The sequence below is a fragment of the Coccidioides posadasii genome, chromosome 1 (genome assembly GCF_018416015.2).
Source record: "Coccidioides posadasii str. Silveira chromosome 1, complete sequence".
NCBI classification, from domain to species: domain Eukaryota; kingdom Fungi; phylum Ascomycota; class Eurotiomycetes; order Onygenales; family Onygenaceae; genus Coccidioides; species Coccidioides posadasii.
In genome coordinates, this window is record NC_089407.1 from 976,571 (window position 1) to 1,004,569 (window position 27,999).

The window sequence follows — 27,999 nt, forward strand, 5'->3', positions numbered from 1 at the left end:
TTCTTGAACTCCTCTATAAAGTGCTTGACGTAATCACAATTTCCATATTTATCATGCTGTTCCTTTTCTTCTGAGGTGAATGATATGAACATGGTATCGCCTTACCAGGATCGCCCTGAGTATGCATGATGGTTGACCTTGCCGGGACCAAAGTCCTGGTTCAAAGCCGGAGCCAGCATCATGGTTGCTCCTAGAGCTATGAAACGCAGCCACTTGGCCATGGAGGTTCCTAAGTTATCGGACGTAGCCGGTTGATCGGTTATATCCCATGTTTGCAATTGCACTACCAGCCATCTTAACGACGTCGAGCCAGGGAACAGCCCAGACCCAGGCTTCTGTTTTTATTCTACTAAATTCTTAAGTCCACGCCATTATGGTATTTCTTCTTGTGCTTCTAAGTATCTGTTTGGAATTATGGGCTCGAGGCTCCGAAATCTTCCTTTTCTAGAGTGGGCGCGTAACCTAGAGAGCAGGATGGAGTTGGTCCCGGCAGGGTTTCGATGAACAATGTTGGAGCAAATCGAAACCCACATGAAGTCAAGCTGAGACAAGGGAAGCACCGCTGCTCATCTGTGAACTCTCACTGTGGTCACCGTGTAATACTAGTGAAGGTCTGAGTCTACTTCAATAGAAAAAAAAAGGAAAGGGGACCTCGCAGAATATCATGTGAATAGACATGATCTCAGTTGGCTTGTAAATACATATTGTATCATACCTGCTTAAGCTAAACAACATGGCCAACACCAAGACTCCGTGCACCGTGAATAGACAATCATGTCCATATGTCCCCCAAAATTAAAAGTCATCAACCTGTGAGCCAAAATGATAAGGGCACTGTAGTTCCCACCTCAAACCAGTGAACCGCTGGAAACAAAGTAGACAATATGTAAAAGAATTAAAGGGGGAAAAAAAAAGGGTAAATCATTATTCCCTCCAATGAAGGTATCCAACAGCATACAAGAACGCTTGAGGTGGATGCACCAAAAGCATTGCGCATGTGTTATTGAAGGAAAGTCGGGATAAAGCGGCGTGATAGTTCGCTTAACCGCCGAAACCGTACAAGGTACGGCCCTGTCGCTTCAAGGCATAGACAACATCGAGTGATGTGACGGTCTTACGCTTGGCGTGCTCGGTATATGTGACGGCATCACGGATAACTGACTCGAGGAAAGATTTGAGGACAGTACGAGTCTCCTCGTAGATCACTAGCAGGTAGGAAGATGACGCGTCAGCCCACCGTGTACACATCTGTGGTTTGAAACAGTAACAGTTAACTTACTTGCAGAGATACGCTTGACACCACCACGACGAGCGAGACGACGAATGGCAGGCTTGGTGATACCCTGAATGTTGTCGCGCAAGATCTTGCGGTGACGCTTGGCACCGCCCTTGCCGAGGCCCTTTCCGCCTTTACCACCTGTATCAGAGGAAGCACGTTAGCAAGCTGCTTATTCGAGCACGAAGACACGACAATATATATATATGAATCATGTTTTATGGTCCATGAACGGAGTGAAGTTGAGTGCAAGAAAGGCCGAGGCTCGTCCATTGGCCAGCGTCAGCCGTGGAAGGTGGGTGGCGTTTCACCACCTGCCAAGACCATCCCACCCCTTGCAGGAACATTCAACACGGCCTTCGAGCCCGGTATCATCGAGCCAGCAAAAACAAGCGAAAGCCGTTGAAAAATAAGTAATTAAATACTTACGTCCAGTCATGATGAATAAAATAAACAGTTAATGATGGATAGATGTCTTGTTTGATGGTGTGGGTTGATGAAAAAGGACGTGTATCGAACGCGTTATGGTGATGGAGAAAATCAGTGTTCTGAGAAGGAAAATAGAAAAATCGGTAGGAAGAAGGGAGGGGGGCAAGGCCAGGTTTAAATACTCCCTCAGCCAGTGACGGGTTGATCCCGCAGCAATTGTCGCCTGAAGAAATCGCGCTAAACCAAACCGGGGGGATGGGGGGCACCTTATCCAGAATCAACATCAAATTTCATTGAATCAGGCGTATGTGATTGGGCAAGTGGCGAGGTTGCAAATGGGCATTCCAAAGTGCTCAATTCCAAGCTTTGTTTTCTGCTGATTTTTCTGGCTCTGATTTAGCGTGTTGGTTTTTGTTGTTCTGCCAGGATCTTGCAACTCTTGGCATGGTCCACCGCCTTTTATCACGTGATATTTTATGACAGAATAGGCATAGCGTATTCCAGCCCTACTTCCAAGCTAGCGGGGGATTGACCACACCTTGCATCTCCACTGTTCTATGATTCCCGATAACAACTACTTATGTATGTCCAGTAACAATAAGCCCGAGCGACACTCCCTCGAACTTTCAGAGCATACAACACCGATCCAGGCCCTTATCCCGAGCAACAAGCATTGTAAGATACCACAAGGCTAGCATAGCAGTGAGGCATGGCTGGGCTGCTCTCCCACACGTCTCCCAAGGAATCATTGATGAACACTCCAGATTGCCGTTGTCATCTAGTCATCCGAACAGCCCCGGTTCATGGTCCATAAGGATAATTCCCTCCATGCTAGTTCATGTCCTAGACAAGTGGGTGTCTGTGATGTGAAGATCACTTGCGCAGCAAATTAATATTCCAAAGTTAGCTACCATCTTAATTTGCGCGCCTGTGGTGAAGCTCCCCTGCCAATCACTATCCCGCTTCCTCTGCCACAAAGGTTAGATCTACCTTGAATAATCTTCTTACTTTCAGCTTCTCCAGTGGCCAAGTTGTCATGAGCTATGAAATCTCCACACCCTCTGCATTTGCTCGGCATACTTTTTACTGCCTTAACTCGCTTATACTTGCATGCTTACATCAACATTCATTCAAATTCGCAATGGGTCGATGTATCTGAGATTTTCAAGGAGTGACTAGCGAAGAGGAAACCTTGTGTTACATTTCTGGTGATAATCAGGGGCAAGACCTGTGTCATGAGGGTGGTGGGTTATACTTCATTCTGGTGTATGCGTATATGTAGCTGACACTCCAATAGCATCATGCTCGAGGCCCCAAACTGCCGTACAAGTCATGCATACCTGAAAAGAATATCTTTATCTGTGAATCAATGGCCTATCAATGGCTGGCACAGGCTGGAATCTGTGCTTGTGGAATAACCTCTCACTTCTACAGGATAATAGAAAACATTGACCCTATACAGCACCTACCACATCCTAAGATAAAGTTTGTCAAAGATGAAAATTCTCCCACAGCTATTCTCTCGGACTATATTCTCAATATGAAAGAGCTAAACTGGATCAATTACTATGAGAAGAGGATGCAAAATTTTGTTGATGATCTGAATACAGTTTATAAAGTACTTGTTCAACACAGCAGTGTTCATTCAAGAAATATGACGATTGTGGAAGAGGATCTGAAAAGGGCAACTTGGATAGACTTTAACAGGGCGCAGACATTTAGCCAAGAGCTTACAGAGAGGTAAAAGGAATGGATTGCATTTGAGAAGGAGCTTATGGCAGAGACAGCTGACTGCATGGTCTGTAGACTCCCTCCCCTGAGTTATGGGTCTCTGAACTAACTTTTTTTGACTACCAGGAATATGACTCCACCGAAGGGCGAAATGGATAAGACACGACAGTACTATGGGTGATGCCTCGAGACGAGAACGCGGTCCTGGAACACGCTGAGGCAATTGCCCTATATAGTTTTAGTACGACGCTGTAGTGTTTGTTTGTGTCTTGATACCAAGTGATCTTGCTGTGATTCTAAACACACATGACCTCATTTGCATGGTGTCATGTGTTATCCTTTGTCCCATCGCTGGGACCTAGCTAGCTCAATCAACCTTATGAGTCTATTAGCAAGCTAGCTAGAAGCTTCAAATTTATAAGGACTGAATCTTTCTTACATATACACAACATACATTGTATAGCTGAGCTTCCTACAAGCTAGCCGCTAGGTGAATGCTCCCCTACCAGCATAGATCCTTCACTACATAGGAGGATGCTAAACGGATCCTTCTGGAAAGCCTGCTAGCTATAGGGCTAGCTATTAGTTTGACGGCTCGGGTCGACTCCATTTACAGACTTATATATGCTTGTCATTCCTCAGCTACTAGTATGTGAGAGATTTGCCTAATCTATATAGATCATGTGAGTGAGGGGGCTAGTTGGATTACCTACTCCATAGTCAACAATAATACATCTAATGGCAAGCACATGAGTCCGTCAGCCTGGCCTTTCACATTTGTCTACAAAGTTCCTCTTCCCAGCAAGTTGATTAGTTTTATCCAACATGAAAGTACAGAGTACATTAGAGGGATCCGACCGGAATAGACCTGAGAAATTATATTTTTTCTTTTTTAATTCATTATCTCGTATGCTTCCTCGCCACTCCGCAGCAAACTAGCGTATGGTTAACCCAAAAATCCGTCCACTACCATATCAAATATTCCTTCAGATAACGGGTAGACTCCTTTCAATCCTGGAAGTTTTCGGCTGCCCGTGTTCGGGGTACATCCAAAACAACAGAGACGACATCTCATAATCTCCCCATTTAGGGAGGGGGGAAAAGAAAAAAAGGAAAAAAAAGACAAAAAGAAGAAAAAAGAAAAAAGATAGTGTGACCGAGTGGAGAAACCAGGGAGATGACAAGAGGCAAATGCATACACTTTTGCCATATCACATAGAGCTGATTAAGAAGTAAAAAAGAAAAAAAAAAAAAGGAGCAAAACATCCCGGCAGCTATAACTCCAGCTTAATGCAAACCAAAACAAAAGCCATTGCAATATCATCAAAAGCCCACAAAGCATAAGAGCCATGTCAAAGAGTCAATGGAAGAGAGCTCACTCTACATTTTATATATTGCAAAAGGCATGATTGCAAAACGGAAAAGAAACCCAATGGAAACAGGGAAAGTAAATCAGCGAAATAGTTACTTCAGCAGCAATCAATCAAGAACATAAATGAGAAACTAAAATATAAACGTTTGAAAATGGCAATTTTGGAAATCGAATGAATAAAACGAAGACAATTCACGGCCTCTCGTTCCCTAGAGCTGTAAAAACGCAGGAAAGCAAACAGACCGCCCATATATCCAGGCCGCAATTTTCTCATGGCCAACAAAGGTGTGAATTAGTATGTATGGTTAAGTAGATGCCCTTCGAAGCCCAGAGAGGTTAGTTACCTTATGAGCTAGGCTCGAAAGATATATCGGATACTGACGTCCGCACCGCCTTAGGCCACGATTAGCCCCGGATCGCTGTAGGGGCAGGAGAGTCGGATAATAACCCCGATGGGATGGCTTGGTGGAATGAATGAGTGAAGATAGGCGACGAGGAGGAGGTGTTCGAGCCCAAATCAGAACGAGAATGAGTGGGTGATTGAGATCTTGGAGATCGGGGAGAAAGTAAACTCGATCGCTTTTCATCCGTAGAAGAAGAATCAGGCGACGAAAAGAAAGGGGACCCGGGCGATGACGAGAGTTGTCGGGCAGGAGGATGATGTTTGTCTGCTGATGATTTCTGATCACCTGGTCGACTGCGAGCTTTTGAAGACGAGGTTTCGTACTGTAGATAGGATGTCAGTTTTTACATCTTATAAAGTGACTTTTTCAGGGGGCGACTTACAAAACAATATTTGTCGACCAGCTCCTTATATCCAGGAGATTGGTGGCAAGGTTTGGCAGACAGAAGCTCAGAGGGCCTCATAGCTTCCTGGGAAGAGCCAGCTGAGCTAGCGACACGTTCCACTCCCGGTATACCAGCCATATCCTGCACACTAGCGTTTGGTCCAAAGTGGAGCGCGCCCACGTTACCTGGCTGCATTGCTGCAGAAAGTGACGAGCCAAAATCATATCGAGTTGCAAAAGCTTGGCCTGCCGACTTTGTCCTTTTCGTCGGCGCCTCCAGCAAATCATCATCGGCATAAGGAAAATGAACCTGCTCTGTCAAACGGCTAAAGCCGTCATCTCGGGGGCTTTGGAATGATCGAGCAGGAGCGAAAGATAATGCGTTGGGTTGTGGAGGCATCGGCCGTGGCCGTTGAGCGTTCTTGCTGGTACGGGCAGAGGTGCCAAATGGCTCGGGTGCTGGCCCACCGCTGCCATGCCTTGGTTTGTATTTCTTTGAGAAGTTAACATGGTAGTTTCTGGCTCCATTATTGTCCCAGAATTCAAGTCCATTCACATGATATTTGATGCAAACGAACATTGTCTTGCTCTCAAGATCCGCCAGATCTGCAAGCCGGATGCTGAAGTGGAATCTGTCATAATTATTACTTAGATCCCGTGTTTTAACTGCATGAGGAGCGTTGTTATATTCAGCTTCGACCTCCGAAACGGTTTTCCAATGGTCCAGCGTAAACCTGGCGACAACATGTTTCTGGAATGCAAGGTTGGCAACAGTAACGATCCCAACAAGATAGTTGTTATCTGGGGACAGAAACACTCTTTCTAGGCGCACAGGAGCATTGAGGTTGATCAATTCTCGGATTGGAAAATTTGTGATTCGAGCTTCCCACTGGAAGTAGTGCGTCTTGGAATCGGAGCCCGATCTAAATGGGAACTCCGTATCCCCGTCATACTCCTCTACGGGGGACGACCCAGCACTCACCGCAACTGGCATGTCAAGCTGCAAGAAATGGCGAACTTGCTCCAGTTGAGCGTCGAAATGAACGTTCTTCACAAAAGTTGGAGTACCCGGCATACTTGAAGGTCTCCTTTTCATGCGAAGGGCGGGTCTCACAAGCTCTCCAGATTTCTTCCTGATCATACGTGATTTCACGGCGGGCTCATCGTCCTCATGGTCACTTTGGTCCGGTGTCTGCATCTCTATTTCAGGCAACTTGCGTAGAATGGCGCCATCAACAGATTTTGAACGAATGGGCAAAATGTCAATGGAGCTTGGTTTTCGACGGGCATCAGCAACGACGAGAGATAGTTCAGAATTAGGTGAAATCGAATCCGGGCTATCAGCCACACCCGTGGCCGGCGTTCGCTCAGTTTGGTGTTCAATTGCCATGATCGCGGCTTCTAACCCGGCTAGCATGTTCTCCTCAACCTTTCCCTTGCTGCGTTCATCCTCATCGCTCGAATTCTGTCTTGACTCCGGGGGTGAGATAACAGAATACGATGGTATCAATGAGCTGGGTCCAGCTTGGGATGGCTGCCATCCGTGTTGGTTACCATTTGAGATGGCATTTTCTTTAGCATTGGTGTCGTTTCCACCCCTGGTCCTTGGGCGGAAAAGCGGCACGCTTGCACGGATAGAAGAGCTCCGCCTGTGTCCATGGATGTACGAGCTGGACGAAGAAGTGCGTGGTGCAGGGTGTCCCGCCAGGATCAAAGATGGTTCAGAGTTGTGACGCCCATTACGGCCATCCAATAAAGGGCGAAAAGGAGAGCGAAAATCAGTGCTCTCAGTAGTGTTTGTGAAAGTCAAAGACGAAGACGGCGGTGTGTAGGGCATCCGGCCGACTTGGCTGTAGCAAGTAGGCAGACAGCTCTGCTATTATCTTGTCCGAGAAGCCTTAGGACAAAACGGAATAGTAGGACGTTTAAATCTCGGTGTCCAACCACAGTCCTAGCATCCTTTGATAGTTAGCGATTGAAAATGAACCGCAAGTGAAGATAATCCCACTAAATATCATGTCCGTGGCAGTGGTGCCACCGCTGGGAGGGCGCACATAAAACCGGACAAACACGAGGAATTTTACACGATCGAGGAAGCCACGAAGTTGCATACATCTGAAAAGAACAATTCGACAGGCACCAGGAAGACAGTGGTGGGCGACGAAATAAGAGAGTCCAATGCTGTCCTCAACAGCGTATTTTGTGTTGGGAGGGTGAACTAGAAACAAAGGGAAGCTCACGGAGGGAGTGATGCGATATGTATCACCCCGGTCCAGTCGATAGGACCGCACCAATCCAAATGTAAAGTGGCGAGTGCAGAGAGCGGAGCTCGCAAACTATCCCGTGGTGGTGGTCTAGGCGGCACTCTTATAGTTGATTTTTAACAAGGCGTATATGAATAACCCGAGATATTGATGAGAGGTCCCGTGTGAGGGTGTAGGTATTATTGACACGACACGAGAAGGTGGAGAAGCTGTGTAGGAGAGGAGAAGGTGTGCCTGCACCTAGAAGGGCGGGAGCTTCAGAATTAAGCGAGGAGCAGATGATCCTCGCAGCCAAATCCGGCGGATTTCAGGAGCACAGAACAAGAGGAATTCGACGGCGCTGACCGACAAGAAGACGGAGGGGCAGCTGAGCAGATTCGCAGGCTGAAGGTATGGGAAAGCAGGGCTCAAAACAAGGAAATAACAACGGCTAAAATTACAGAAAGAGAAAGTGTAACAAACGAACACAGCAGATCTAATGAACAGCAATAAGCAAGCAAACAAACAAGTAGCACAAGAGAAGGGTGATCTGAAGAAAATGGATAGGAAGGACTAATATAGAGAGGAGAGGGAGAGAGGTACGGTTTGGCGGGATGTGGCGGAATTTGATAGTGGAAATGCGAAGGTTTACCACTGGTTTGAAATCCGGAGGGGGACAGAGATTTCACAACCTTGATGAGCTTTTTCCCACCAAAGCTGGATGTAGCACAGAATTATGTCCCTGAACCAACAAGTAGAAGTAACGATTTTCTTTTTAGTCCAGTGAAGATCTGAAAAAAAAAGGGTGGATGGACCGGCCAACCTTCTTGACGCCGACAACGGGAGGGGGCGAGTGCAGCTCAAGAACAAGGGGCGGGAAAGGAGATTGTACGGATGTACCTACAAACACCCGGGATGTACTGCATTTCCTTGTCTCATCCATATGTGGATTAATAGTCTTTCCCCAACATGATTCTGACGCGGAAAAGGGCTGGTGGTTAGCGGAATATCCCTCCTCGCCATCCCCAGCGATATCAGTCGCGACAGAGAGTACCCGGGTTGGCCCAAAATGTTAAAGGGACAGACGTCACTTTTGCCTGCACATTCATACATGTAGTCCATCCACGAGAACGGAAAAAAAGCCTCTAAAGCATCAAGAACCCAAGTTCGCAAGAAAGGAATACTAAGAGGGCCCAGAATCAAGTGGCTTTCCAAGTATTTGTGGTTCTGCTGCTTTATCCTTGCCTGGTTGCCTTATCATTCGCCGCTGCCAAGCCACATCCGTCGTGGATAAGACGACGCGACCATCGTCGAAGTCCGCTAGCTGTTCATCTCGTCGAGATTCTCCCGAGATGAACAAACAGTACATGCATACAGACACGCTTTGGAGGTCTGGACGGTGAGCCTTGGGACTGTATCGCAACGATTTCGTCGGCGTATCAAGAGCCGGAATATCCCAATGAGCACAGTTGTCACGGCTATAGCGAAATCGGCAAGTTACAGTTGCATGACTGTATGACCCAGGACCATCGCTGGTTGAACCACCGGAATACTCCGTATGTAATTATCGGAAGTGGTCTGTCGACTCAACCACGAAACCCACCTTCTTTGCCACACGTGCTCGAGATTGATTTTATTTTATTTATTTATTTATTTATTTTTTTTTTTGCGAAATTCACTTTTTGGACCAAAAAGTTCCCTCTCAGACTTCCAGAGCTATCACCTGGCCCCAGGAGAGCTCTGTTTCAACAAAGACTGCACGCGCAAACATCAAGAGGTTCATCTGCTTCTGTCGAATATGAAAAAATTAATGTCCAATCAAAGATCATCGTTGCTCAGCATGCGGCCTGAATCATATTAGTTCCGAGGGGAATCGGTCTTTTTTGAGTACGAGACACGAGTCCCACGGACCAGCTTGCGACTTGGGGGGGTTCTGGAAGGCCGAATCCTTGTCGGTGAGAGGTCAAAGGGTTGTCAATTGATAACAACGTGCGCCATGAAAAAAGCCAAAAAAAAGTTTCTTAGCCTCGCCTTTTGGGTTCAAGACGCCATTCGCGCCGCAAGATGCCACTCCATAACCCTGTGGTCGCTTAGTTTTGGAGCATGGGGTGACTTCGTTCATTGGGCTTGTTGGGCGGCTTCTCCCAGTTTTGCGCGGGACCACTTCCAACTTTTTGTGCAACATGGGGGCTCGGATCAGTGGGTACGTCCGCATGAGCTAGAACGGCGTGCTCAACAAGTCCAAACCCAATTCTAACATTTTATGCAGCGCTTCTCCCCTCTCCTCACGCACGAAGAGGCCTGGGCTACTCTGTACAGAGCGCATGGAGGGCTCCGCCACCAGTTGCGCACTCCTGCGAGCGATTGCTCCCGTCCGTTCGAATGTTTCCTGCGCCGTGATTGGCACCACACCAATGTGTTTGCACAGTTTGCTCTCACACTGTGGCTAACTCGTCCCCTTAAGCTCGCGTCAAAGCTGTCACCGAAGAACAGACAAATCCTTCGATGTAAATGCGTGCGATTATTATTACATAACACCTGCCGCTGCGGTACTCTCCCATACGGTATTCCGGGGAGTGAATTTGGCAATTGGCCTCTCCAGAGCAATCCTCGTGGCTTGGGAGCTCGAGACCTCGAACGGTGCATCTTCAAAGAAAGCGGTGAAGAGATCGTTGACAACCGATGCGGGGTAGGTAGCTGCTTGTGAATCATTAGCTCCTTGACTTCCCTGAAACACGGTGTTGGGAATGTCGCTCTGGCCTTGGGGAGGGACGACTCCCGCCCTGATTGACTCGGAGCTGACGCTCACCGATTGAGAGCATTCGTCAGCCGATGGACAGTCACACCATTTCAATTTCCCTATCTATCGGCAATTGCCGTGTGCTTCTTTGGCGTTCTGCCTCTACCCGTGTTCAATAATTGGTTTGGAATCTTGGGCTCAACGCGGCGCTATCCAGTCAGACAAGATATCGCAATGCTTTTCCTACGATCTATCTTTATCTATCGTTTTAGATCTTTTCAGGGTAAGTAGTCTGTGAGGAACAGTCCATTCGTCCAAGTCTATGGAGGCTAACATTACAAAGATATATGCATGATATCTTGGGCACCTTTTGTTTTAGAGCCGCTTGCAATGGGCTTCAGGTTCACCTTACAATGGCAACGCATTCTCTCCCCGTGCACTGAGAGACCCTGCCGGACCGGAGTACAGCCCCTTGTTTGTAATAATTTTAAGAAAGCTGCCAGTGTGTCGACTCCAGTACCTTTAATGAGAGCTACAATCATTGGTCCGACTATCCATCTTAGGACCACCCATAAAACGAAAAATAAAAATAGAAATAAAAATAGAAATAAAATAAAAAAATAAAGAAAAGAAAAGAGAAAAGGGCGGCCCTTGAACTACCCAAGCTGTACGGTTCAAACTTACCCTGAAGCGGCTGGTCTTCGTTTGGCGTTATCCAAATCAGGGCTTTGCCGCCCCGATGATGGCGGCGATTCCAAACGGTTTTGCCCATTATGTTCCAGTGGCAATCCCATTGGAGCGAAACTTGCGTCCGGGGGTTGTCCGGCAAACGTACTCCATACTGCCAGGAAGAACTTTGGTATCGACTCATCTGATCCATAATGCTTGTCGAAAAAGAAGTGCAAGTACTTGGTGACTGGTGCTCTTACCTTCACTGGAGCTTATGCATTAGGGCAAGATGCCTGGGCGGATATGTATTCTGCACGAAATCTTGCATTGGTCATATCCTATTAGATGCTACATAGAACCGTCATTGATACGTTGGTTCCGCCTGCCCCGCCCTTAATCCGACTCTCGAATTTCTTGCATGCCGCATACGTAACACAGACATGGAGCACGGAGAATTACCTCAGTTTCCAACTCGTTCTTTCAACTTTATTCCCATTGATCATAATAGCCGAGTCACTGCACTTGGTAAGCTCCAAAGTCACAAAGCAGCTGGGTATATTTTTGTATTTAGATTAACAGGATAGGTAAGTCATTGCATAAAGTAGGTGGCCACTTCCGCCATGCTATATTCTCCTAATTTTGATAAGGTTACATATCGGCACTTCATATAAGGGTCATTGCACACAACTATTGCAATTAACAACACGCCTATAATAATTGTTTTTCTTGCAAATGTTATAAGAGCCGAGCAAAAGCAGATCCGCGAGGCCCTACCTTTAGATGACAACTGTGTGAGCAGGCGTTCACCTTGATAGGTTGAACCTACAGTTGCAGAAACTGTTCACAAATAATCTCATGTCATACTTCTCCTGAAAATTTTATACTTCCCTGGGTTTCAATGCCATTTTTCTCTTGGTATTAATAACAGGCAAGATCTCAGGCTCCCAGGGCATGGATTTTTTAAACACTCATCCTTGAGTTCGCTTTTAGGGCAAGTCGTTTGATCCTTGATTCGGTCTGGAACTATGCCGAGAAGCGTAGCCAGGGCATTGTTTCAAGGGTCGGAACAACCTGGAGCTGAATCTGCAAGACAATTCATGATCGAAAAGAACATTCAATATTATCGAAAAATTATGCCGTATCAGGTAAGCTCAATAGCCAGCACTGGAGTTCCAAAGCTGATGTGCATCCCTTGTTACCCACTTAAGACGAACATAGAAAAGGTTGCAGCTTTGTGACTAGCACAGGATGCTGGGATTACCATGGCGGTGATCCTATGCACTGCTTTCAATGCGCAATTTTTTGGGGAGACAAAAGCGGATATCATGCTACGACAAGGTCCCAATACTTTCAAGCATATGCATATGAATAAAGTGTGAGGTAAATAAGGATGCTGTTCTTGTCCCAGCCGCAGGATAAGTTACGATTTTGACCAGTGGCGTGCGCTAAGGATGCTCTGTTCAACAGATCCCGTACATCCACAGTAAGTAGCCGCTGAAGCATGAGAGCAGATGACCTTGAGCGCCTCGCCAGATCGGACTGCTGTCCCTTTTGGTACCATTGAATATCTTGGGAGATAGCAGAGGAATACACGAACTAGTTTGAGAGATGACAACGGAAATGAGTCCCATCGTAACGGTGATAAGGCGTTTCGCTTATCTATTCCTCACCGGTGAGGCGAGGAGTAACCAATCATCGGGTGAGTTGCTGCGTCTGGCCACGTTGTCCGTGTGTTTGTCTGCATTCGATCACATAGCCAGGGATTGGACCCTTTTGCGTGAGAGCTCCGTCTTATGGAGAAGGCAGCCTGGCAGGCCTATACTCCGGTAAGCAGCAGGGCACCGATAACTATCTAATGGCATCTTTCGCCCGTGAAACAACGTCAAGCGACTTGAATAGGTACCTGATTCTGGCAATGTCAGGTGGTCTTGTCTCGCCGGAAGCCTGTATTTGATGCATTGACAACTCACTTCCACCCTCCATCAATCTCGGTGGTCGTCTATCATCCCCACATTTCGGATACCGCATATGCAATCCCATTCTTGCGGCCAGAACAAAAGAAAAAAAAAAAAAAGGCTTTAACATCGTCAATTGCCGACGCATCGGTGGCCGATTCAAAGTCAACATACTCCGTATCTGTAACGGGATTCATTTTAAGATTGAGGGTTTTTCAAGTTATACAGTGCAGATTCCAAATTCAAGTTGCGAAATTTCTTTGGTTTCATTTCTTTCTCCCGCTGGTGGTACCGAGTACTCCGTACTCTGACCCGAACCTCTCTCAAAGGAATCGAGGATCAAGCCCTATCATTGGCCCATATCAAGGGTACGATATGCATGTATGATACTCGCGTATACGCACAACATCCTCGATTATTTTACTTTTTATTTTTGTTCCTATTCCCCTCCCCCCCCTCTCCTTTTTGGCTTTACGAAGTGCGCCCGGACGTGTGTTCGTGGCCAAAATTCGATACCCTTATTCCCGCTGGGGAGCCGCAGACAACTGGGATTCAATCCTGCGTCCTTGGCGTTAGTTAACTCACTAACAAGCTAAATGTGGCTCAAGTGCGGCGCACCAGCCAAGGAGTCGATTCCGTGGAGTTATCCGCCTCTACTCCATACCTCCGCACGGTACGGAGTACGGAGTAGTCAAACCCATGGAAGAGAACTGTCCTTTAGCACAACAGAGTGTTAGAGAAAGAACGGTGTGATATCAGACCTCCCGCTTTGTTGGTATTCCAGCGAATCATGCCTTCTAAGGAAGAGAAATTATCCTACTAATGCCGACAATCACATCAGATATGATGGGTGAATTTCAAACGGCAGAGCTACTCCTTAGAATCGTTTTAATTCCTTGACATCTGCACTGCCTTTGCTGTATACTGCTCAGGGATGTCCGATCATTTGCACATTACATGGACAAATTAGCAGAGATATTTCCCAGGGTCCTGTTGGAGAATGCCAAACCTACCAGTTTCTCACTAAACGTATATCTGTTGGCTAGAAGAAATAGAGGCATTGTATGGGCTAGCAACCCCGCACATCCAGGGTAGAACGTGTATCCTTTTCGATGGGAAATCGAGACCTGAAAAATGCCACTTACGATCTATAATCCTCCAAGATGGAGCCATCCTAACTTTTGGTTTCGTATTATTGAGCCAGCTGGCCTTGTCGCATACCTGCGCATTTATTCCAAGAATGACTGGGATTGTCAAGCCGGCCGCATCGATTTGCTCCCCCGCTGGACAAATGATTCCTAGAAGCGAGGTCGACTTACTATGATTTCTTTACTAAAAATACATTGCTGGGTCCATCTAGCTACCATTTATCCTTCGCTCTACGGAGGAGACTTTTCATCGAAACGCATTTTTAGGGGTTTTTGCAGGTTTATCGGAATGACGATCTCTCCCCTCATTGTATTCCTCCATGTAAACAAAATATTTCATTGGGCCCCACGCGAAATATTTGTCTTCCAAAGCCACGAGCCATTGTTCTTTGTGCGCTCTACCAGACTTCTAAACTTTAGAATAGCGGAAGCGGCTGAATTGTCGAAGTTGGTATCATTTCGCAGCCATGAAGCATAATTGTGAAGACGGGAATGGAGGTCAGAGGCAAACAGAGCCTGTCCCATTGGACCATGAAGGCTCTGAAACAAGAATCGACATGGAGAGCGTTCGCATCGACGAATGATCTGAGAGGCTGACCTCGGTGGCCATTTGCGGAGTAGGGTGTGTCGGGTGATCTGTCATAGTAGAACACCATGACCGCAGTGACGGGAGACTTTCTGGTCGATAACTACTCCGTACGGCGTCACTGAATGACCCAGCTATTTAGCGCTCTTCCGCCTCATGCCACAACAGGCGCATATGTGTGGAAGCGCACAGCCAGGGGACGTTATTTTCGAAGGTGGCAGGGTGAGCTTGGCTTTTGATCATGCCTCTGGTTGGGCAATTGGTGTCCAAGCTCGACTGTGGATCTCCAGCGAGCATCGGACAAACTTCGGTGATCAAGCCCACCCAGCTCTTGGCATCAAAACATGAAGCGTGGATGGTGGATCGACTCCATCATAGGTAAGGAAGATCTTTTGCCTCTGAGAATGTGCGGGACAGCGCTCTGAGGAGGGTCACCCCATGAGAAACCCAAGGTTATGAGTGGACCACTTACGCTGCTGATGCGCACGTATAGTATGAAAAATACGTCAGTGGACTTAGAGCTTGGAGTTTCCGAGGATTCAACTTTATTCTACAGAGCATCAGGAGATCTAGTTCGAGGCTGTTGATCATACCCCGTATTTATTAAGCAATTGAGTCAAATCGGACTCCACAGGTGGCCCGTATTCTGTCAAAGAGTCGGATGCCTGTTATGGGTTGTACATATCATTTTCGCACCATGGACGGGTTGGACTCTGTTCGTCCCGCCTTTATACTATGCAGAGGATGGAAACCGGTACTGCAGCCAATTCCCCTTCTTGGATTCAAAGTTGTGAACGAAATAAGCTGGAGGACAATTCTACTCTCTTTACTCCGTAGTATTGAAGTGATTATTAAGATAAAAAGGTTTCAGGATTTCCGTTTATTCAATCTCGATGAAAAGAAATATCCCGTTGACCAAACCGTATCATCTTCCTCTATGTTAGTGAGCAGCCTTCTAGGGCCACAAAAGGCAAAAAGAAAGAAAAATTCCTGCCAAAACAAAAGAGAATGTATAACGCCTAATTTCTCGGGCAGCGGACAAGAATCTCCACAACCTTGACCGAGACTCGGAGAGCCCTTCCTCCCCGATCCACAACAATGCGATTTCTGTCATAAAGTCGTTCTCCTTGTTCAAGTTCATGCAAGTACCGCCTTTCTTCCGTATCCATTCTTCCGGTGACACTGACGTCGAATTTCTCTGCCTCCGATAGGTGATTTGTCAAATAAGCCATCATCTCTCGACTCGCTTGCTTGTTCGCCAACTTTCGAAGGGCGAACCCTTCTTTCCCATACGCTTGGCGTGGTAAGGCCGGAAAGCCATCAGCTTCTTCTGCACTGTGAGCGGGAGTTAGTTGGTTCAACAGGCCAACATGCTCAACCACGATGTAAACTTTGTTAGGAAGATATTCCAATTTTCTGCGCTTCTTTCTAGGTAATTCCTCATTTTCAACTAATTCGGGCTCTATTTGAACTTGGACGCTTCGGCCCGATTCGAAATCGAGGCATTGTCCATGCAGCATGTCGTCTTTGATGACGGATCGAAGTTCAACGCCAGTCCGGTCTTCAAGCGCGACAGATCTATACACATTAGCAATCTCTTTACGCACGCGGGCTTCTGCCTTTGCTTTGTTGAGATATGTGCGGAGAAAGAAAGGTTCTTTGCCTGTGGCGTTGTCAGTGAGGTATACGTGATAACGGAAAAAGCATGATTCTTCGTCCTGGTCGCTGTGTTCTCCACTGTCTGCATCAGCATCATCGTCACTGGTCGAATGTTCATTCTGGGTATATTTCTCTTCAGCGATGGTTTCCGAAGAAGTTGCTTTTTTAAAGGGTGTGGGCTCTGCAATTTTTTGTTCGAAACCAGTCGGCGTTGCGGTGCTGTCTTCTGGACTGATCTTTGCCTGAGAGATTTGCGCTACCTTTTTATTGAGTGCATACTCGCGTCTCTGTACGTTGCGCATAATTGTCCCCATCCGCTCTTTCTCAGCTCCGTTGAGAGGCTGATTATTGTCAAGCTTCGCCCGACACGCTTCATACTCCCGAAGCTCACTTTTAGTTCGGACGTGGTTGGGTTCCTTCTCGAGGAATCTAATCAGAGCTTCCCCGGTACGAGTTACAGCGCTTAGGCTAGAATCCTGTGGTCTGATGATCGGGGAAGAGCCTGGGTTACTCCAGGACTTATGTCGAGCAAGAAGCTCATTGACAATAAAGTCGATACGCGATGCCTGGGGCCTTTCTCGGTGGCTATTGCTTGGGCCGGGCAGGGGCGTGGAGTGGCTTCCAAAATTCGTAGAACGTTCTTGATGATCGAAGGGATGCTTTTGATTCTTATCTCTTTGGCTTTCTTCTTCTTTGTCGGAGGTTTCCTTCGGGAAAAGAAGAGCTAATTCAGCAGGGGGGCGAAAGTACCCTTCAGCCTCCCTTGGTTCCCTTTTTGTCCTCGCATGGTTAGCCTCCCGTGAAGCTTGGTTGGCGAGGTGCTGCTGCCAGGAGAGTGTTCTCCGGCGTCGTCTGGAAGTCAGAGACGGATATCGAGTATGGGCCATCCAGTAGCAATCGGGTCGCTCGGGTGAAATTAGCCAATTGTTATGGAGTACAGCGCAGCCAAAAAGGCTGAGAATTCCAGGCCTACTTTCTGTTTTCAAACTCTGGGGGTGATAATAATAGGGTAAAGCAGTAATATGTTCTGCCTTTCCTTTCTGAAATGAAAAAAGGCCAACTAGGCTTGAAAATATGAGAAAATGAGCAGCTGTTTCAAGAGAGGTTTCCAGAGGTTGATTTTGTCGCATATTGTTGGTGTCATCGAATGTAAAACCTCACTTTATAATGTTTGTGAGCTGACAAACTTGTGCCCGTCGAGTCAGCAAGAGTGAATGTCACTTGCATCTATTCCTCAGAATAGCGAAGTAACCATTCGGGCATGCCCCACATCATTCATCTGAGTGAATCTGTCTCTACTGCGGGAAGCAGATCCAGAAACTTGTATGCGCCGAAGCAGGCGTATTGTGACAAGCCCAACATGTCTGACTTTTGAATCTAGATTCACTAGTAAACAAAAAAAGGGCTGGTTGAGACAGAAATTCTTATTGTCCTCCATGATGGGGGTTATTTTGGTGGTCTGATTCCTCCTCTCAAGTGGGATTAACAATTCAATTGAAGTGATGATTCACATGACATGGATGTTAACATCATCCATTGGGTGTGGAGTCAATAATTTATTTATATCGCTCGAAGGAAGTCAGAGAGTCAACAAATTCACCAAGGTTATAGCGGCAACAGTCCTACAGCTAATTTATCTCTTAAACTATCTTCTGAAGTTGGGGTATTTTGGAGTTTAGTGTACTTTTCGACAATTCTCTATATGGGACGGAAACATTGGGGGACAAAATGGCAAACACTGGCTTTGTGGACTTGGAGAAAGAGTTGACCTGTTCTGTGAGCATATATGTTCTTCTTAACTTGTGTGGGCTATAGAGAATGCTCTAAATGATATGCTGTGGTTTGTGATACTAATTCCGGTCTCAGATATGCACAGACTTGCTCTATCAGCCTCTAACACTCCTTGATTGCCTCCATACATTTTGCGGTTATTGTCTGAAGGAATGGTTTTCATGGCAAGGATCGAATCATGGTGACCGAAGAAGATACCCACAGTTTACTTGTCCCTCTTGTAGGGCTTCAGTCCGCGACACAAGACACGATGCGAAAGTGACAACGCTCCTAGACCTGTTTTTGCGGTCGCACCCCGAGAAAGAAAAGCCCACGGAAGAGAAGAACCAGATTGCGGAGAAATATAAGCCGGGAGATGGCGTACTCCCGGTTGGGGTAAGTTCGTCGCAACCTCCATCTGATGGAGATGATGAGGAAGATCGAAGATTGTTGGAAGAAGTCAGAGAGATGAGCTTAAGGGACTCGCAAGGTAGAGGGAGGCACATGGAAACGCAAATTCGCGTGCCTACCTCTCTGGTCCAAAGGGGCGCCGTTGCCGAACAGACCCCGGAGCATCAGAGGATCGAAGATGCACGAAGAAGACGACGCGCTACGAGCCAGATGAACGCTACATCCCGCTTGCGGAGCCCTCTTGATGGAAGTTCTCAAAGGGCAAGACAAGTTGAACATCAGTCTAGTCTGCGGTCCCTTCTGAGCAACCCTGACTTTACTGAAACTGCTATCCAGGAGGAAATCCTGCGACAAATAGCCGAAGAAGGTCTATTGGATGGCATTGATCTTCAAAGCCTCGACCCTGATCAAGAAGAGGAGTTGACTGAGCGCATAGCGGAAGCTTTTCGAAGACGCCAAAGGCGCAGAGTGAGATCCGGCGGGCGATCAAATGAGGCACATAGCATACAGGCATCTTCTGGATCCCGATCCCACAGTGTGAGCCAGCCGAACACCGAACGAAGTAGGCAGTCCGAGGCTGTCCAGGGACAGTATTTGAGGTCCTCAGGACATGCTACGGCTTCAGGTCATCGAAGGAGTGCATCCGATCGCGGTATCGGTCGCAGGCGGACATCACCTGTTCCAACATCATCTGAAGAACGAATATACCCCGCTCGTAGATCCGCTACGGATGTCTCGAATCCTACGCGGGTTCGCCGAGAGTCTCACTCTCGAATCGCAGTGGATGATGAAGCAAACAGCAGATCAACTACAGCCGATCAAACTCCAAGCCATACTAGACAGCGACCAGCAAGCTCTAGATCTGACCGTCGCGAAATTCTCGTTCGACAGAGGGCCGAGCCTACTTCTCTGGCCGAATCCCCCGTTTCAACCACCCACTCCCAATCCTCCAGGATCTTAGATTCAAGGGCAGGCCTGGGGCATAAACATCGATCCAATTCCCGCTCCTCCACAAATAATCAATCGGATCGTCTAGCCGTCCCATCCTCGAGACCACCACCATCTCGGCAAGCTGGAATCGCACGTAGTGTCCCGTCCTCTTTCGTCGAACCATCGATATCATGTGAGCGGTGTGGAAAGAAGAATCTAGAATACGAACTACATAAATTATGCACTCGTTGCAACAATGGCACTTATCATCTATGCCTACGTTGCTACCGCCTAGACCTCGGGTGTTTGCATTGGTTCGGCTTTGGTGATTCAGCCCACAGTCGTTTTAAGAAAAGCCAAGATAGCTTGCCTCCAGAACAGCGAAGTGAAGAGGCTCCGCATAAATTCCGCTCCCGCAGATTCCTAGCTCCCGCGAAGGAGTCAGTTTTGCCCACAACCGGGGAGGGTGGGACACACATTACAAATTCGGATCCTTTAGGGCGACTGCAAGATGGTCTGTTTTGTGATATGTGCCAGTTTTTCTCAGATGATTGCTACTGGAAGTGTGGCGAATGTAACGATGGGGAATGGGGCTTTTGCAACTCGTGTGTTAACAAAGGAAAATGCTGCACCCATGCACTTCTCCCTATTGCTCGTGTAGATGAACGCACTGGGCAAATGCGATCTTTTGGTGCAGATGGTTCTCCGACTAATGCAGCATCCTCTCCTGTTCCGGGATCCAGCATCACTGTTGATACACGAGAGTATCGGATTCTGACCTTCTCCACCAGGTGCAATATCTGTACATATCCCATCCCGCCATCCGTAACTCGCTACCACTGTCCAACATGCAATGACGGGGATTATGACATCTGCAGAAACTGCTATGTGAAACTCTGCGCGATGGGTAAAATAAGCAGAGACAATGGACGGAATGGATGGCGCCGCTGTTTACAAAACCATCGCATGGTTATTGTCGGATTCGAGGATCACGAAAATGGGCAAAGACGTGTCATAGTCAGTGGGCTTGTCGGCGGATATGCAATGAAAGATGACCTTGACCCCACTACACCAAATAGTCTTAATCGCCCGGATAGTGGCTCTCCAAACAGTCCTCTTTCCCGCCAGGATTCAGATCCATGGGAGTGGCCCGAGGGCTCCAATTCAAATAACCCTGACGCTGCGGACCTGGCCAAGGGTACGAGGCGTAAGCTCAACCGATCGCGGCACCATTTGAGCGGTAGCTCTGGCGATTCTCCTAAAAGCCCGCTTGCACCACGTTTTCCTCCGTCAGGTGGAATTGGTCTCCGCTTAGTTGCGATCTGGTCATACTATCCGGATCCGGAAGAGACGGATGAAATAATGTTTCCTCGAGGCGCCGAAATCACAGAAGCGGAGAATATTAATGATGACTGGTTCTGGGGATGCTATGCTGGCCAGAAAGGCCTGTTTCCGGGGTATTACGCTAACGTCGTAGAGGCAGTGGACATATTGAATTGAATTACGCAGTATGAATGATGGAGATGTTGAACATCAGATGAATTTAATGAATTAGGCCACGAATGAATGACAGAAATATTAATGATAATGCTCTGTGCTCCAAGTTATTCAAAGCAGTCCGGGATTAGAGAGCATTGGCGATCAACCTCATGATCCATGTCAAATTTTAAACTCCGGGGCCCCTTTTCACTTGCAAGCCCAATACGGGCTCCCATCGGCATCATAACAATACTAAGTATTAATTTTCCCTTTTCTTGAATCTAAGATATCAAGTTGTTATTTGCAAAGAGGAGTATGCTCTCCTGTCTGCTGTCCAACAAATCCGATTTATTTCACTTCACGGTTGCACCTTACATGTGAATTCACCAAAATATTACATCGCGACGCATCCCGATATCGACTCAGTCGGAAGAGTAAAAAGAGTGTTTCGTCTGTGGCACTTGAATCTGTCACTCATAATATTCAGTGATAGTGAGAGAAAAGGCTCAACAGCAGAAAGAAAGCCAAAGGTCACCACAACAAATGTCGAACACAATCCCTTTCACTCTCGATCTTCCCACAGTCCTCTCCCTCGCAACCGTCCTCTCACTCCTCCCGTTCTCTCTGATCCTCGCCATCCTCCTAATCCCATCCAACAACTCCAAGTACCGGTTCCTCTTCTTCTGGCACGCGTACGATGCTCTCACTCACTTCTTCATCGAGGGCTCTTTCCTCTACCACTGCTTCTTCAGCTACACGACTCTCCTGTCACCCGCATACGCCGTCGCACGCGCGAAACCCTATTTCCTAAATCAAGGCGATAAACTATATGGACCGGCCTATGGCGTTGGGCCTACAGCGAGGATGTGGCAGGAGTACGGCAAGGCGGATGCGCGTTGGCTCGGCGCGGATCTAGGCGTGATTGCGTTGGAGATATTGACCGTGTTCTTGGGCGGACCGGCAGCGGTGTATATCTGCTACATGGTCTACAAGGCTACGGGTTCGTCGTCAACCACGACGGCGCAAGAAGCGGCTAAGTATAAGGGGAGATTATGGTTTGTGGCTATTGGACTGGCGGTTGCAGAGCTATATGGCGGGTTCATGACCTTTGCGCCGGAGTGGCTGTCTGGGAATACAGCGCTGGAGACCAACGATCATGTTTATCTGTGGGTCTATTTGGTCTTTTTCAACATGCTATGGGTTTTCGTGCCGATCTGGGTGCTGTGGGCTGGTTGGAGCGAGGTTCACGGTGCATTTGTGGGAGCTGCCTCTGGTCTGAATGGGAAGAAGAGAGTGTGATATGGTATTCAATGACTTATAGCTACTCAACTGTTTCTTATTTCGTGATCCTCAAATATTTAAAAGAATATTAGTGAAAATGGGACATGAAGGACAAAGGCCTCCTCGGAGCATTTCATATTTGCTGATTCTGGACTCCGTACGGTTGCAGCGGAATGACCACAGATCCACCTGTCGGTGGTGCCTTGCATCAACTTGCGGCTTTAGCTCAGTTGGGAGAGCGTTAGACTGAAGCCCCACTTCAGTTTGCAATCTAAAGGTCGCCTGTTCGATCCAGGCAAGCCGCAGTTCATTTTTTTTTCCTTTCTTCTCTTTTTCCTTACAAATTTTTTTTTTTTTCTTTTTTCCCTTCCCCTTCAACTGTTTGCATAGGAATTGAGTATTAATATGCCCTTAATTCCTTGCTCCTCTACTCCGTACCCTTTCTCCATTGTCCATTAGCATATAGCTACTAATGAGCAAATCAGGAACCGCATACAGAGTACCCCGTCACTCATCAAGGTTAGCACGCTGTGTTAACTGTCTTTGCTTCGCGTTTCCGTGATTTAAAGTCCTTGTCGCCATTCTGATTTGAAGGACTAGCCTGTAAAGATCAACACATATAGCCAGGCTTCTGCTTCCTCTTGCTCCATATTTCTCTTGGTAACGGCACAGGCTGAGAGCCGACAGAATGTTTTCGTTGCGAGGCATAATCCAAAGTGAGCTGAGAGGGCTTGGTAGGAGCGCTGACTGCAGAACATCCTTCGCTTAAATGAGCCTCAGCGTGGTAGCCACGTGCGGTAAAGCAGGGATGGGGTGCCGTGGTTGTTTGGACAAGGACCAGAGCACACTCGCTACTCCAAAGTTAGTGACCACAAGAGCTTGAGTTCTTTGATAGCCCCTAGCACGGTGCTCCTGCGGCTGGGCTGTGCAACGCTGGTGAGCGAGCTGATTCGCGCTCTCAGCTTGACGCGAGGAACACACTGTGGCGCAAGTGTGGCTGGCTCCCCCGCGACGTCCCCGCCGTGGTTCTCCCCGCCATCGTCAACTTGTTACAATGGGAGAATAGGGCAGACCGAAGAAGGGCCTAACAAACTATTATATTTGAGCCAGAACAGCCCCCAAAACTAAAAACAATAGCTAGCTCTTTCATCCTAATATTCACCCCTCGAGAATTTGTCTTGATTCCTCCCATTTTCGTTCCTCGCTGAAAAACATGGCCAATCCGTACCAAAACTACTCTGGGGCACCAGGTTGTATGTGCTGATGCCGGCCCCGATCCAATCCCAATTGCTAACTTACCTTTCTGAGAAGATAACCCAAACCCCGCATATGCTCAACCTGGTCAACAGCCTCCTCAACAGCCGCCGCCCCATGGTGCGCCTCCTCAGGGTTACTATCCACCTCCACAGGGCTACCCTCCACAGGGCTATCCTCCTCAGGGCTATCCTCCGCAAGGACAATACCCTCCGCCTGGCCAATACCCTCCACAGGGCCAATATCCCCCTCCCCAACAGCCAGGTTATGGGTATCCTGCACAACCTCCCCCGGGTGGGTACAACATACCCCTAGGTGCTCCCGGTTACGGAGCGCCCGGCCAGTTTCCCCAGCCTGGGTATGGGGCACCCGTCGCTCCGACTCCACCGTCGCTAGGATATATTCCTGGCCAGATGGCAACAGGCCGAGATGCAACCAAAGATGCAGAGGCCCTCCGAAAGGCCATGAAGGGGTTCGGCACTGACGAGACGACCCTAATTGATATCTTGTCCCGTGCCGACCCATTGTATATGGCCCTCATCAACGATACGTACACCAAGAAGATCAAGCGAAATCTTGAGCAGGACATTGCCAAAGAATGCTCTGGAAAACTTGAAAAGGTTCTCTTGGCCCTTGTCCGTGGGCCATTGATGCAGGATGTATATGCGGTCAATGAAGCTATCAAGGGGATGGGCACAAACGAAAGCCTACTCGACAACGTGCTTCTCGGTCGAACCAACGCGGACATCAAGGCGATCAAAGAAGCGTATAAAAAGACATTTGGTTCCTCTCTAGAAGCTGACGTTCGCGGCGACCTCTCGGCGGCCACGGAGCAGTTCTACAACAACGTCATGGCCGCCGAGCGCGCTGAAGAAGCCACACCCATCGATCCCAACTTGATCGACCAAGACGTCAAGAGTCTTCACGGTGCATTGCGTGGAAACCTCGGCGTCCCTAAATCCGTGGTCTTCCAGATGCTGGCCCGGCGATCAGATGCTCAGCTGCGTGCCATTAGTGATGCATATAAGGCACAAAACGGCACGGATCTTGAAGCGGATATATCTGAGCTCTTTGACGGCCATATGAAGGACGCCCTCGTGCAGATACTACGTGGCGCCAGAAATCCAGCCAGGAAGGACGCGCAGTTGTTGGAAGAAAGCATGGCTGGGTTTGGAACCAAGGATGAATTGCTGATTTACATGGCCGTTAGGGTGCACTGGAATCGCGACCATATGGAGAAAGTGAAAGATGCGTATCGAAATAAGTATGGAAAGGAGCTGAGAAGTCGTGTGGCAGGAGAGACGAAGGGCGACTATGAGAAAGCTTTGTTGGCGGTTTTGCAGTGATTACATCTGCACTGCATATCTTTTTCCAGAGTAATAGTCAATATCTTTTCAAATGATGATGATGATGATGGTACAAGTTCTGTTTGCTGCAACCATTCAAGTCTCTGATTTCTGATGTGGTTCAAAATGACTTGATATTGCTTGGTTTCCACAGCACGGCTACCATGTATCCAGCCCGTGTGCGGAGTAAAGTTTATGTATTAATATTGTTAAAGTAAGTGTTCAACTCTGTGATCCTAAATTTATCTTCTCATTTATGGATCTTTTGACTGCCACGTAGCATCCCCAAAAGTATATGCACGAAATAGGACGAATGGAGACGACAAGGAATACGCTCTGAAGTCCAGTAAAAGCCTGGATTGGGGGCAATCGCCATCATTAATTACATATAGGTATCTCCGTATCATAATTCAGGGTCAGTCGCAAAAGCAGAAAAGCGCAAGAACTGTCCAATCTCCAATCTATATAAACTAGAAGATTAGCATTCGCTGGTCAATGGGAATAGAATAAATGGGACCCATGTACGGGACGTGACGGCACGTACCAGACAGCCAACCATCAACCACCGCCTCATTATCCCATTATATACGGAGTACCCATCATATTGTTTACCAACCAAACCGAAAAATTAAGTAAAAGAAAGCCCCATCCGTCAATTGAGTGCAGTCGCTCAACGATGTCGCTCATGGCTGTTATTGTCTTCATGATCGTCCTTCAACAACCCACGCACGCTCTCTCTAACGCTAAATCCACCAAATAGCCAATCATTCGCATGGCGACCGCAGTGATTCACAGTGCCACTTAGTCGCTTATAATCGTTGCTGCTTTTCCGCGAACTGTACGAGTGTCGTTTCTTCGAGGACGAATGCGATTGTTCTGAGGGAGATGTTATCGGGCTCATTGGCAGCGGAGAATCCATTACATGGCCAGAATGGGTGAAAGTGTTTTCCGTAGGTGACGCCACGAGTGTGCTAGTAGTATCTGTGGCATTGGTGATAATCGGTGCGGGAGATTTTGACCGTGAGAGACGAGTGCTCAAGAAGCGGCGGCGGGTTGGGGACTTAATGTCCAGCATTGTGTCGGCGTGAGAGTGCTTTTCTTTGTCGTGGGAGCTGTGGAAGCCGGGGAGATGGATGGGTAGAGATGGTATACGAGAATGAGACGACTTCTTGCTCGAATGGCCAGTGGTCGAAGATTGGCTATTGGATCGGCTGGACTGCGAACCAGATGGGGGGGAGTCGGTCATTCTCTAGGTATGCTTTGTAGGCTGTCTGTTATGCGGCCGGAGACGTAGAAGATTGAGTTTCTCGAGGCGGTAAAAGAAAACACTTCTATTATTAAACGCTTTGAGAATCGAATAGTCGATTCAATCGACGACGGCTAATGTCAAAGCTTGGACTGGGCAACGACTAAAGAGAGTAGATCGAAGACGCGCTGCGCCGTTGCACACTGCTTCCCAGCGCCAGAGCGGGCCCCGTGGCCGATATGCAGGCAAGTGCAGTTTCCAGGCGTCGTGCCACAAATTGTGCCAATCCAGTGGCTCTCAACTCTCCGGGAGGTCGAAGAAGAACAAGAGTCACGAGAGAGTTGCTGTCGTTTTAATCAAACTGACAGACAATCCGCGCAGCTATGGGGAATCGAAACAGAAAAGTATTGAAACGAAATGGCATCCCGCCAGCAGTATTTATACGCAAGCCCGATCCCTTCTTTGATCTCGAATTCCCCTCAATTCCTGCAATCTCGCTGTGAATCAGCGATGGGCCCGGCAAAAGAGCAGCTTCACGATTGGCTGTGACGTATCCCATTGCAGGGATCTCGCATTTGCGCTTCACCCGAAGGAGTCATCGCGCCGCTGCCCCGGATCACCCATTGGATCGTTGGTGGGATAGTGGACAGCGAGGGCATCCACAATCCACTCTAGTCCAGGTTGGGTCGGAATCCCCACGGTCAAGCAGCCCTGTGATCCCGAGATTCCCGCACTTTGAGGGTGGTGAGCCGCATTCCCATCCATAGGGCAGCCGAGTTGAGGCGGTGACTGGACTTGTGTGCCAAGAACAGCCCACACGATGCCACGAAACCGATCGGAATGGTTGGATGAGAGATTATCTGGTAGCAACACAGCAGGCCTTTCCTTTTTTTTTTTCTTTTTTTAAATTGTTATTTTAGCTCAAGTCATCTTGAGAAGCGGGAATATAGCACGAAGGTTTGGATTTCGTGCAGGTCTGGTGGTGTCTTACTCACGAAGGCTGATGAACTTGGATAACTTATGTCGTTGGAGAACTTTATAAATTCCAAATTGTCGGGAGTTTAACGAGCTCGCCCAGTTCATTTCTTTAAAAGCTTGACATGGGCTTAAAAAACAAAAATACTTGTGATATTTTTTGGATTTTTTGACTTGTGGATGGAATTTGATCTAGATGGAACTGAGTATTCCCGGAGGGAATCGCCTGAGTCTTTAAAAAATCCAGCATCTTGATATGTGCGATACATGGGCCATTTGCACTCAAACCAGACATCAGAGCCGAAAATTCTGTCTATCTTTCAAGTTGATGCAAATGCTAAGCTTGTTTGTGACAAAAGCCATGCACTGTGACTACCTTGGTGCAATCTTTCCCTGACTTTGCCCATACAGGGCTCATGACTAACTTGTTGCTTGAACGCGTTCCGTCTGATGCTCGAAAAAAAAAGAACAGGATTCTTGTTGAAAATTACCTAAAATGTTTCAGCTCTAATGCCTCGATCATTTCATCTACCCGAAAAGCTACCTTAAAAAATGCGTTGGAAAAAAAAAAAAAAATTTCTTGATATCTGAATTTGTGCTGTGGTTTATCGAGGCTGGAACCGAACGCCCGAAACGTCAATTTGGCCGAAATAAACTATCTCTCAAAACCTGTCAGGGAGATATCAAGAGCAACTGAGCAAAGAGGACTTG

At 47.6% G+C, this 27,999-nt stretch overlaps 10 protein-coding genes and 1 non-coding gene across 12 annotated transcripts; 7 read left to right on the plus strand and 4 right to left on the minus strand.

The window, feature by feature from the left end:
• Nucleotides 1–1,041: 1,041 nt before the first annotated feature.
• HHF1_1 (Histone H4) lies at nucleotides 1,042–1,715 on the minus strand (the record flags this gene model as incomplete). Its single annotated transcript, XM_003067547.2, has 3 exons — nucleotides 1,042–1,205; nucleotides 1,280–1,417; nucleotides 1,706–1,715. 3 exons carry the CDS (start codon nucleotides 1,713–1,715, stop codon nucleotides 1,042–1,044), a joined length of 312 nt encoding a protein of 103 aa, XP_003067593.1.
• A 1,008-nt stretch (nucleotides 1,716–2,723) lies between these two features.
• On the plus strand, nucleotides 2,724–3,689 carry D8B26_000260 (uncharacterized protein). Its single transcript, XM_066123171.1, has 3 exons — nucleotides 2,724–2,949; nucleotides 3,003–3,503; nucleotides 3,563–3,689. The coding sequence occupies exons 1-2, from the start codon at nucleotides 2,941–2,943 to the stop codon at nucleotides 3,447–3,449; spliced, it is 456 nt and encodes a 151-aa protein (XP_065979243.1). The 5' UTR covers nucleotides 2,724–2,940; the 3' UTR covers nucleotides 3,450–3,503; nucleotides 3,563–3,689.
• Nucleotides 3,690–4,290: 601 nt separating this feature from the next.
• Nucleotides 4,291–8,594, minus strand: D8B26_000261 (uncharacterized protein). The gene is made up of 3 exons (XM_066123172.1): nucleotides 7,837–8,594; nucleotides 5,595–7,555; nucleotides 4,291–5,534 (listed from the first exon to the last, which is right to left on the minus strand). The coding sequence occupies exons 2-3, from the start codon at nucleotides 7,431–7,433 to the stop codon at nucleotides 5,214–5,216; spliced, it is 2,160 nt and encodes a 719-aa protein (XP_065979244.1). The 5' UTR covers nucleotides 7,434–7,555; nucleotides 7,837–8,594; the 3' UTR covers nucleotides 4,291–5,213.
• A 619-nt stretch (nucleotides 8,595–9,213) lies between these two features.
• D8B26_008413 (uncharacterized protein) lies at nucleotides 9,214–11,268 on the plus strand. Of its 2 annotated transcripts, none has more exons than XM_066125860.1 (3): nucleotides 9,214–10,042; nucleotides 10,109–10,862; nucleotides 10,923–11,268. In XM_066125860.1, the coding sequence occupies exons 1-2, from the start codon at nucleotides 9,836–9,838 to the stop codon at nucleotides 10,544–10,546; spliced, it is 645 nt and encodes a 214-aa protein (XP_065979245.1). In that variant the 5' UTR covers nucleotides 9,214–9,835; the 3' UTR covers nucleotides 10,547–10,862; nucleotides 10,923–11,268. The 2 variants fall into 2 exon arrangements, with proteins under 2 accessions (XP_065979245.1, XP_065979246.1); XM_066125861.1 differs by having other exon boundaries at nucleotides 10,109–10,528; nucleotides 10,669–11,268.
• A 1,773-nt stretch (nucleotides 11,269–13,041) lies between these two features.
• On the plus strand, nucleotides 13,042–13,617 carry D8B26_000262 (uncharacterized protein; the record flags this gene model as incomplete). Its single annotated transcript, XM_066123173.1, has 2 exons — nucleotides 13,042–13,074; nucleotides 13,171–13,617. The coding sequence occupies 2 exons, from the start codon at nucleotides 13,042–13,044 to the stop codon at nucleotides 13,588–13,590; spliced, it is 453 nt and encodes a 150-aa protein (XP_065979247.1). The 3' UTR covers nucleotides 13,591–13,617.
• A 2,189-nt stretch (nucleotides 13,618–15,806) lies between these two features.
• D8B26_000263 (uncharacterized protein) lies at nucleotides 15,807–17,685 on the minus strand. The gene has a single exon (XM_066123174.1). The coding sequence runs from the start codon at nucleotides 17,481–17,483 to the stop codon at nucleotides 15,957–15,959; it is 1,527 nt and encodes a 508-aa protein (XP_065979248.1). The 5' UTR covers nucleotides 17,484–17,685; the 3' UTR covers nucleotides 15,807–15,956.
• A 571-nt stretch (nucleotides 17,686–18,256) lies between these two features.
• Nucleotides 18,257–21,215, plus strand: D8B26_000264 (uncharacterized protein). Its single transcript, XM_003067544.2, has 2 exons — nucleotides 18,257–18,372; nucleotides 18,463–21,215. The coding sequence occupies exons 1-2, from the start codon at nucleotides 18,325–18,327 to the stop codon at nucleotides 21,205–21,207; spliced, it is 2,793 nt and encodes a 930-aa protein (XP_003067590.2). The 5' UTR covers nucleotides 18,257–18,324; the 3' UTR covers nucleotides 21,208–21,215.
• Nucleotides 21,216–21,729: 514 nt separating this feature from the next.
• Nucleotides 21,730–22,561, plus strand: D8B26_000265 (uncharacterized protein; the record flags this gene model as incomplete). Its single annotated transcript, XM_003067543.2, has 1 exon — nucleotides 21,730–22,561. The coding sequence occupies one exon, from the start codon at nucleotides 21,730–21,732 to the stop codon at nucleotides 22,483–22,485; it is 756 nt and encodes a 251-aa protein (XP_003067589.2). The 3' UTR covers nucleotides 22,486–22,561.
• A 121-nt stretch (nucleotides 22,562–22,682) lies between these two features.
• On the plus strand, nucleotides 22,683–22,772 carry D8B26_000266. Its single transcript has one exon. It is a non-coding gene; the product is annotated as a tRNA-Phe (tRNA).
• A 751-nt stretch (nucleotides 22,773–23,523) lies between these two features.
• D8B26_000267 (uncharacterized protein) lies at nucleotides 23,524–25,186 on the plus strand. Its single transcript, XM_003067542.2, has 2 exons — nucleotides 23,524–23,720; nucleotides 23,779–25,186. Exons 1-2 carry the CDS (start codon nucleotides 23,681–23,683, stop codon nucleotides 25,065–25,067), a joined length of 1,329 nt encoding a protein of 442 aa, XP_003067588.2. The 5' UTR covers nucleotides 23,524–23,680; the 3' UTR covers nucleotides 25,068–25,186.
• Nucleotides 25,187–25,737: 551 nt separating this feature from the next.
• D8B26_000268 (uncharacterized protein) lies at nucleotides 25,738–26,313 on the minus strand (the record flags this gene model as incomplete). Its single annotated transcript, XM_066123175.1, has 1 exon — nucleotides 25,738–26,313. The coding sequence occupies one exon, from the start codon at nucleotides 26,311–26,313 to the stop codon at nucleotides 25,738–25,740; it is 576 nt and encodes a 191-aa protein (XP_065979249.1).
• Between the last annotated feature and the right edge of the window lie 1,686 nt (nucleotides 26,314–27,999).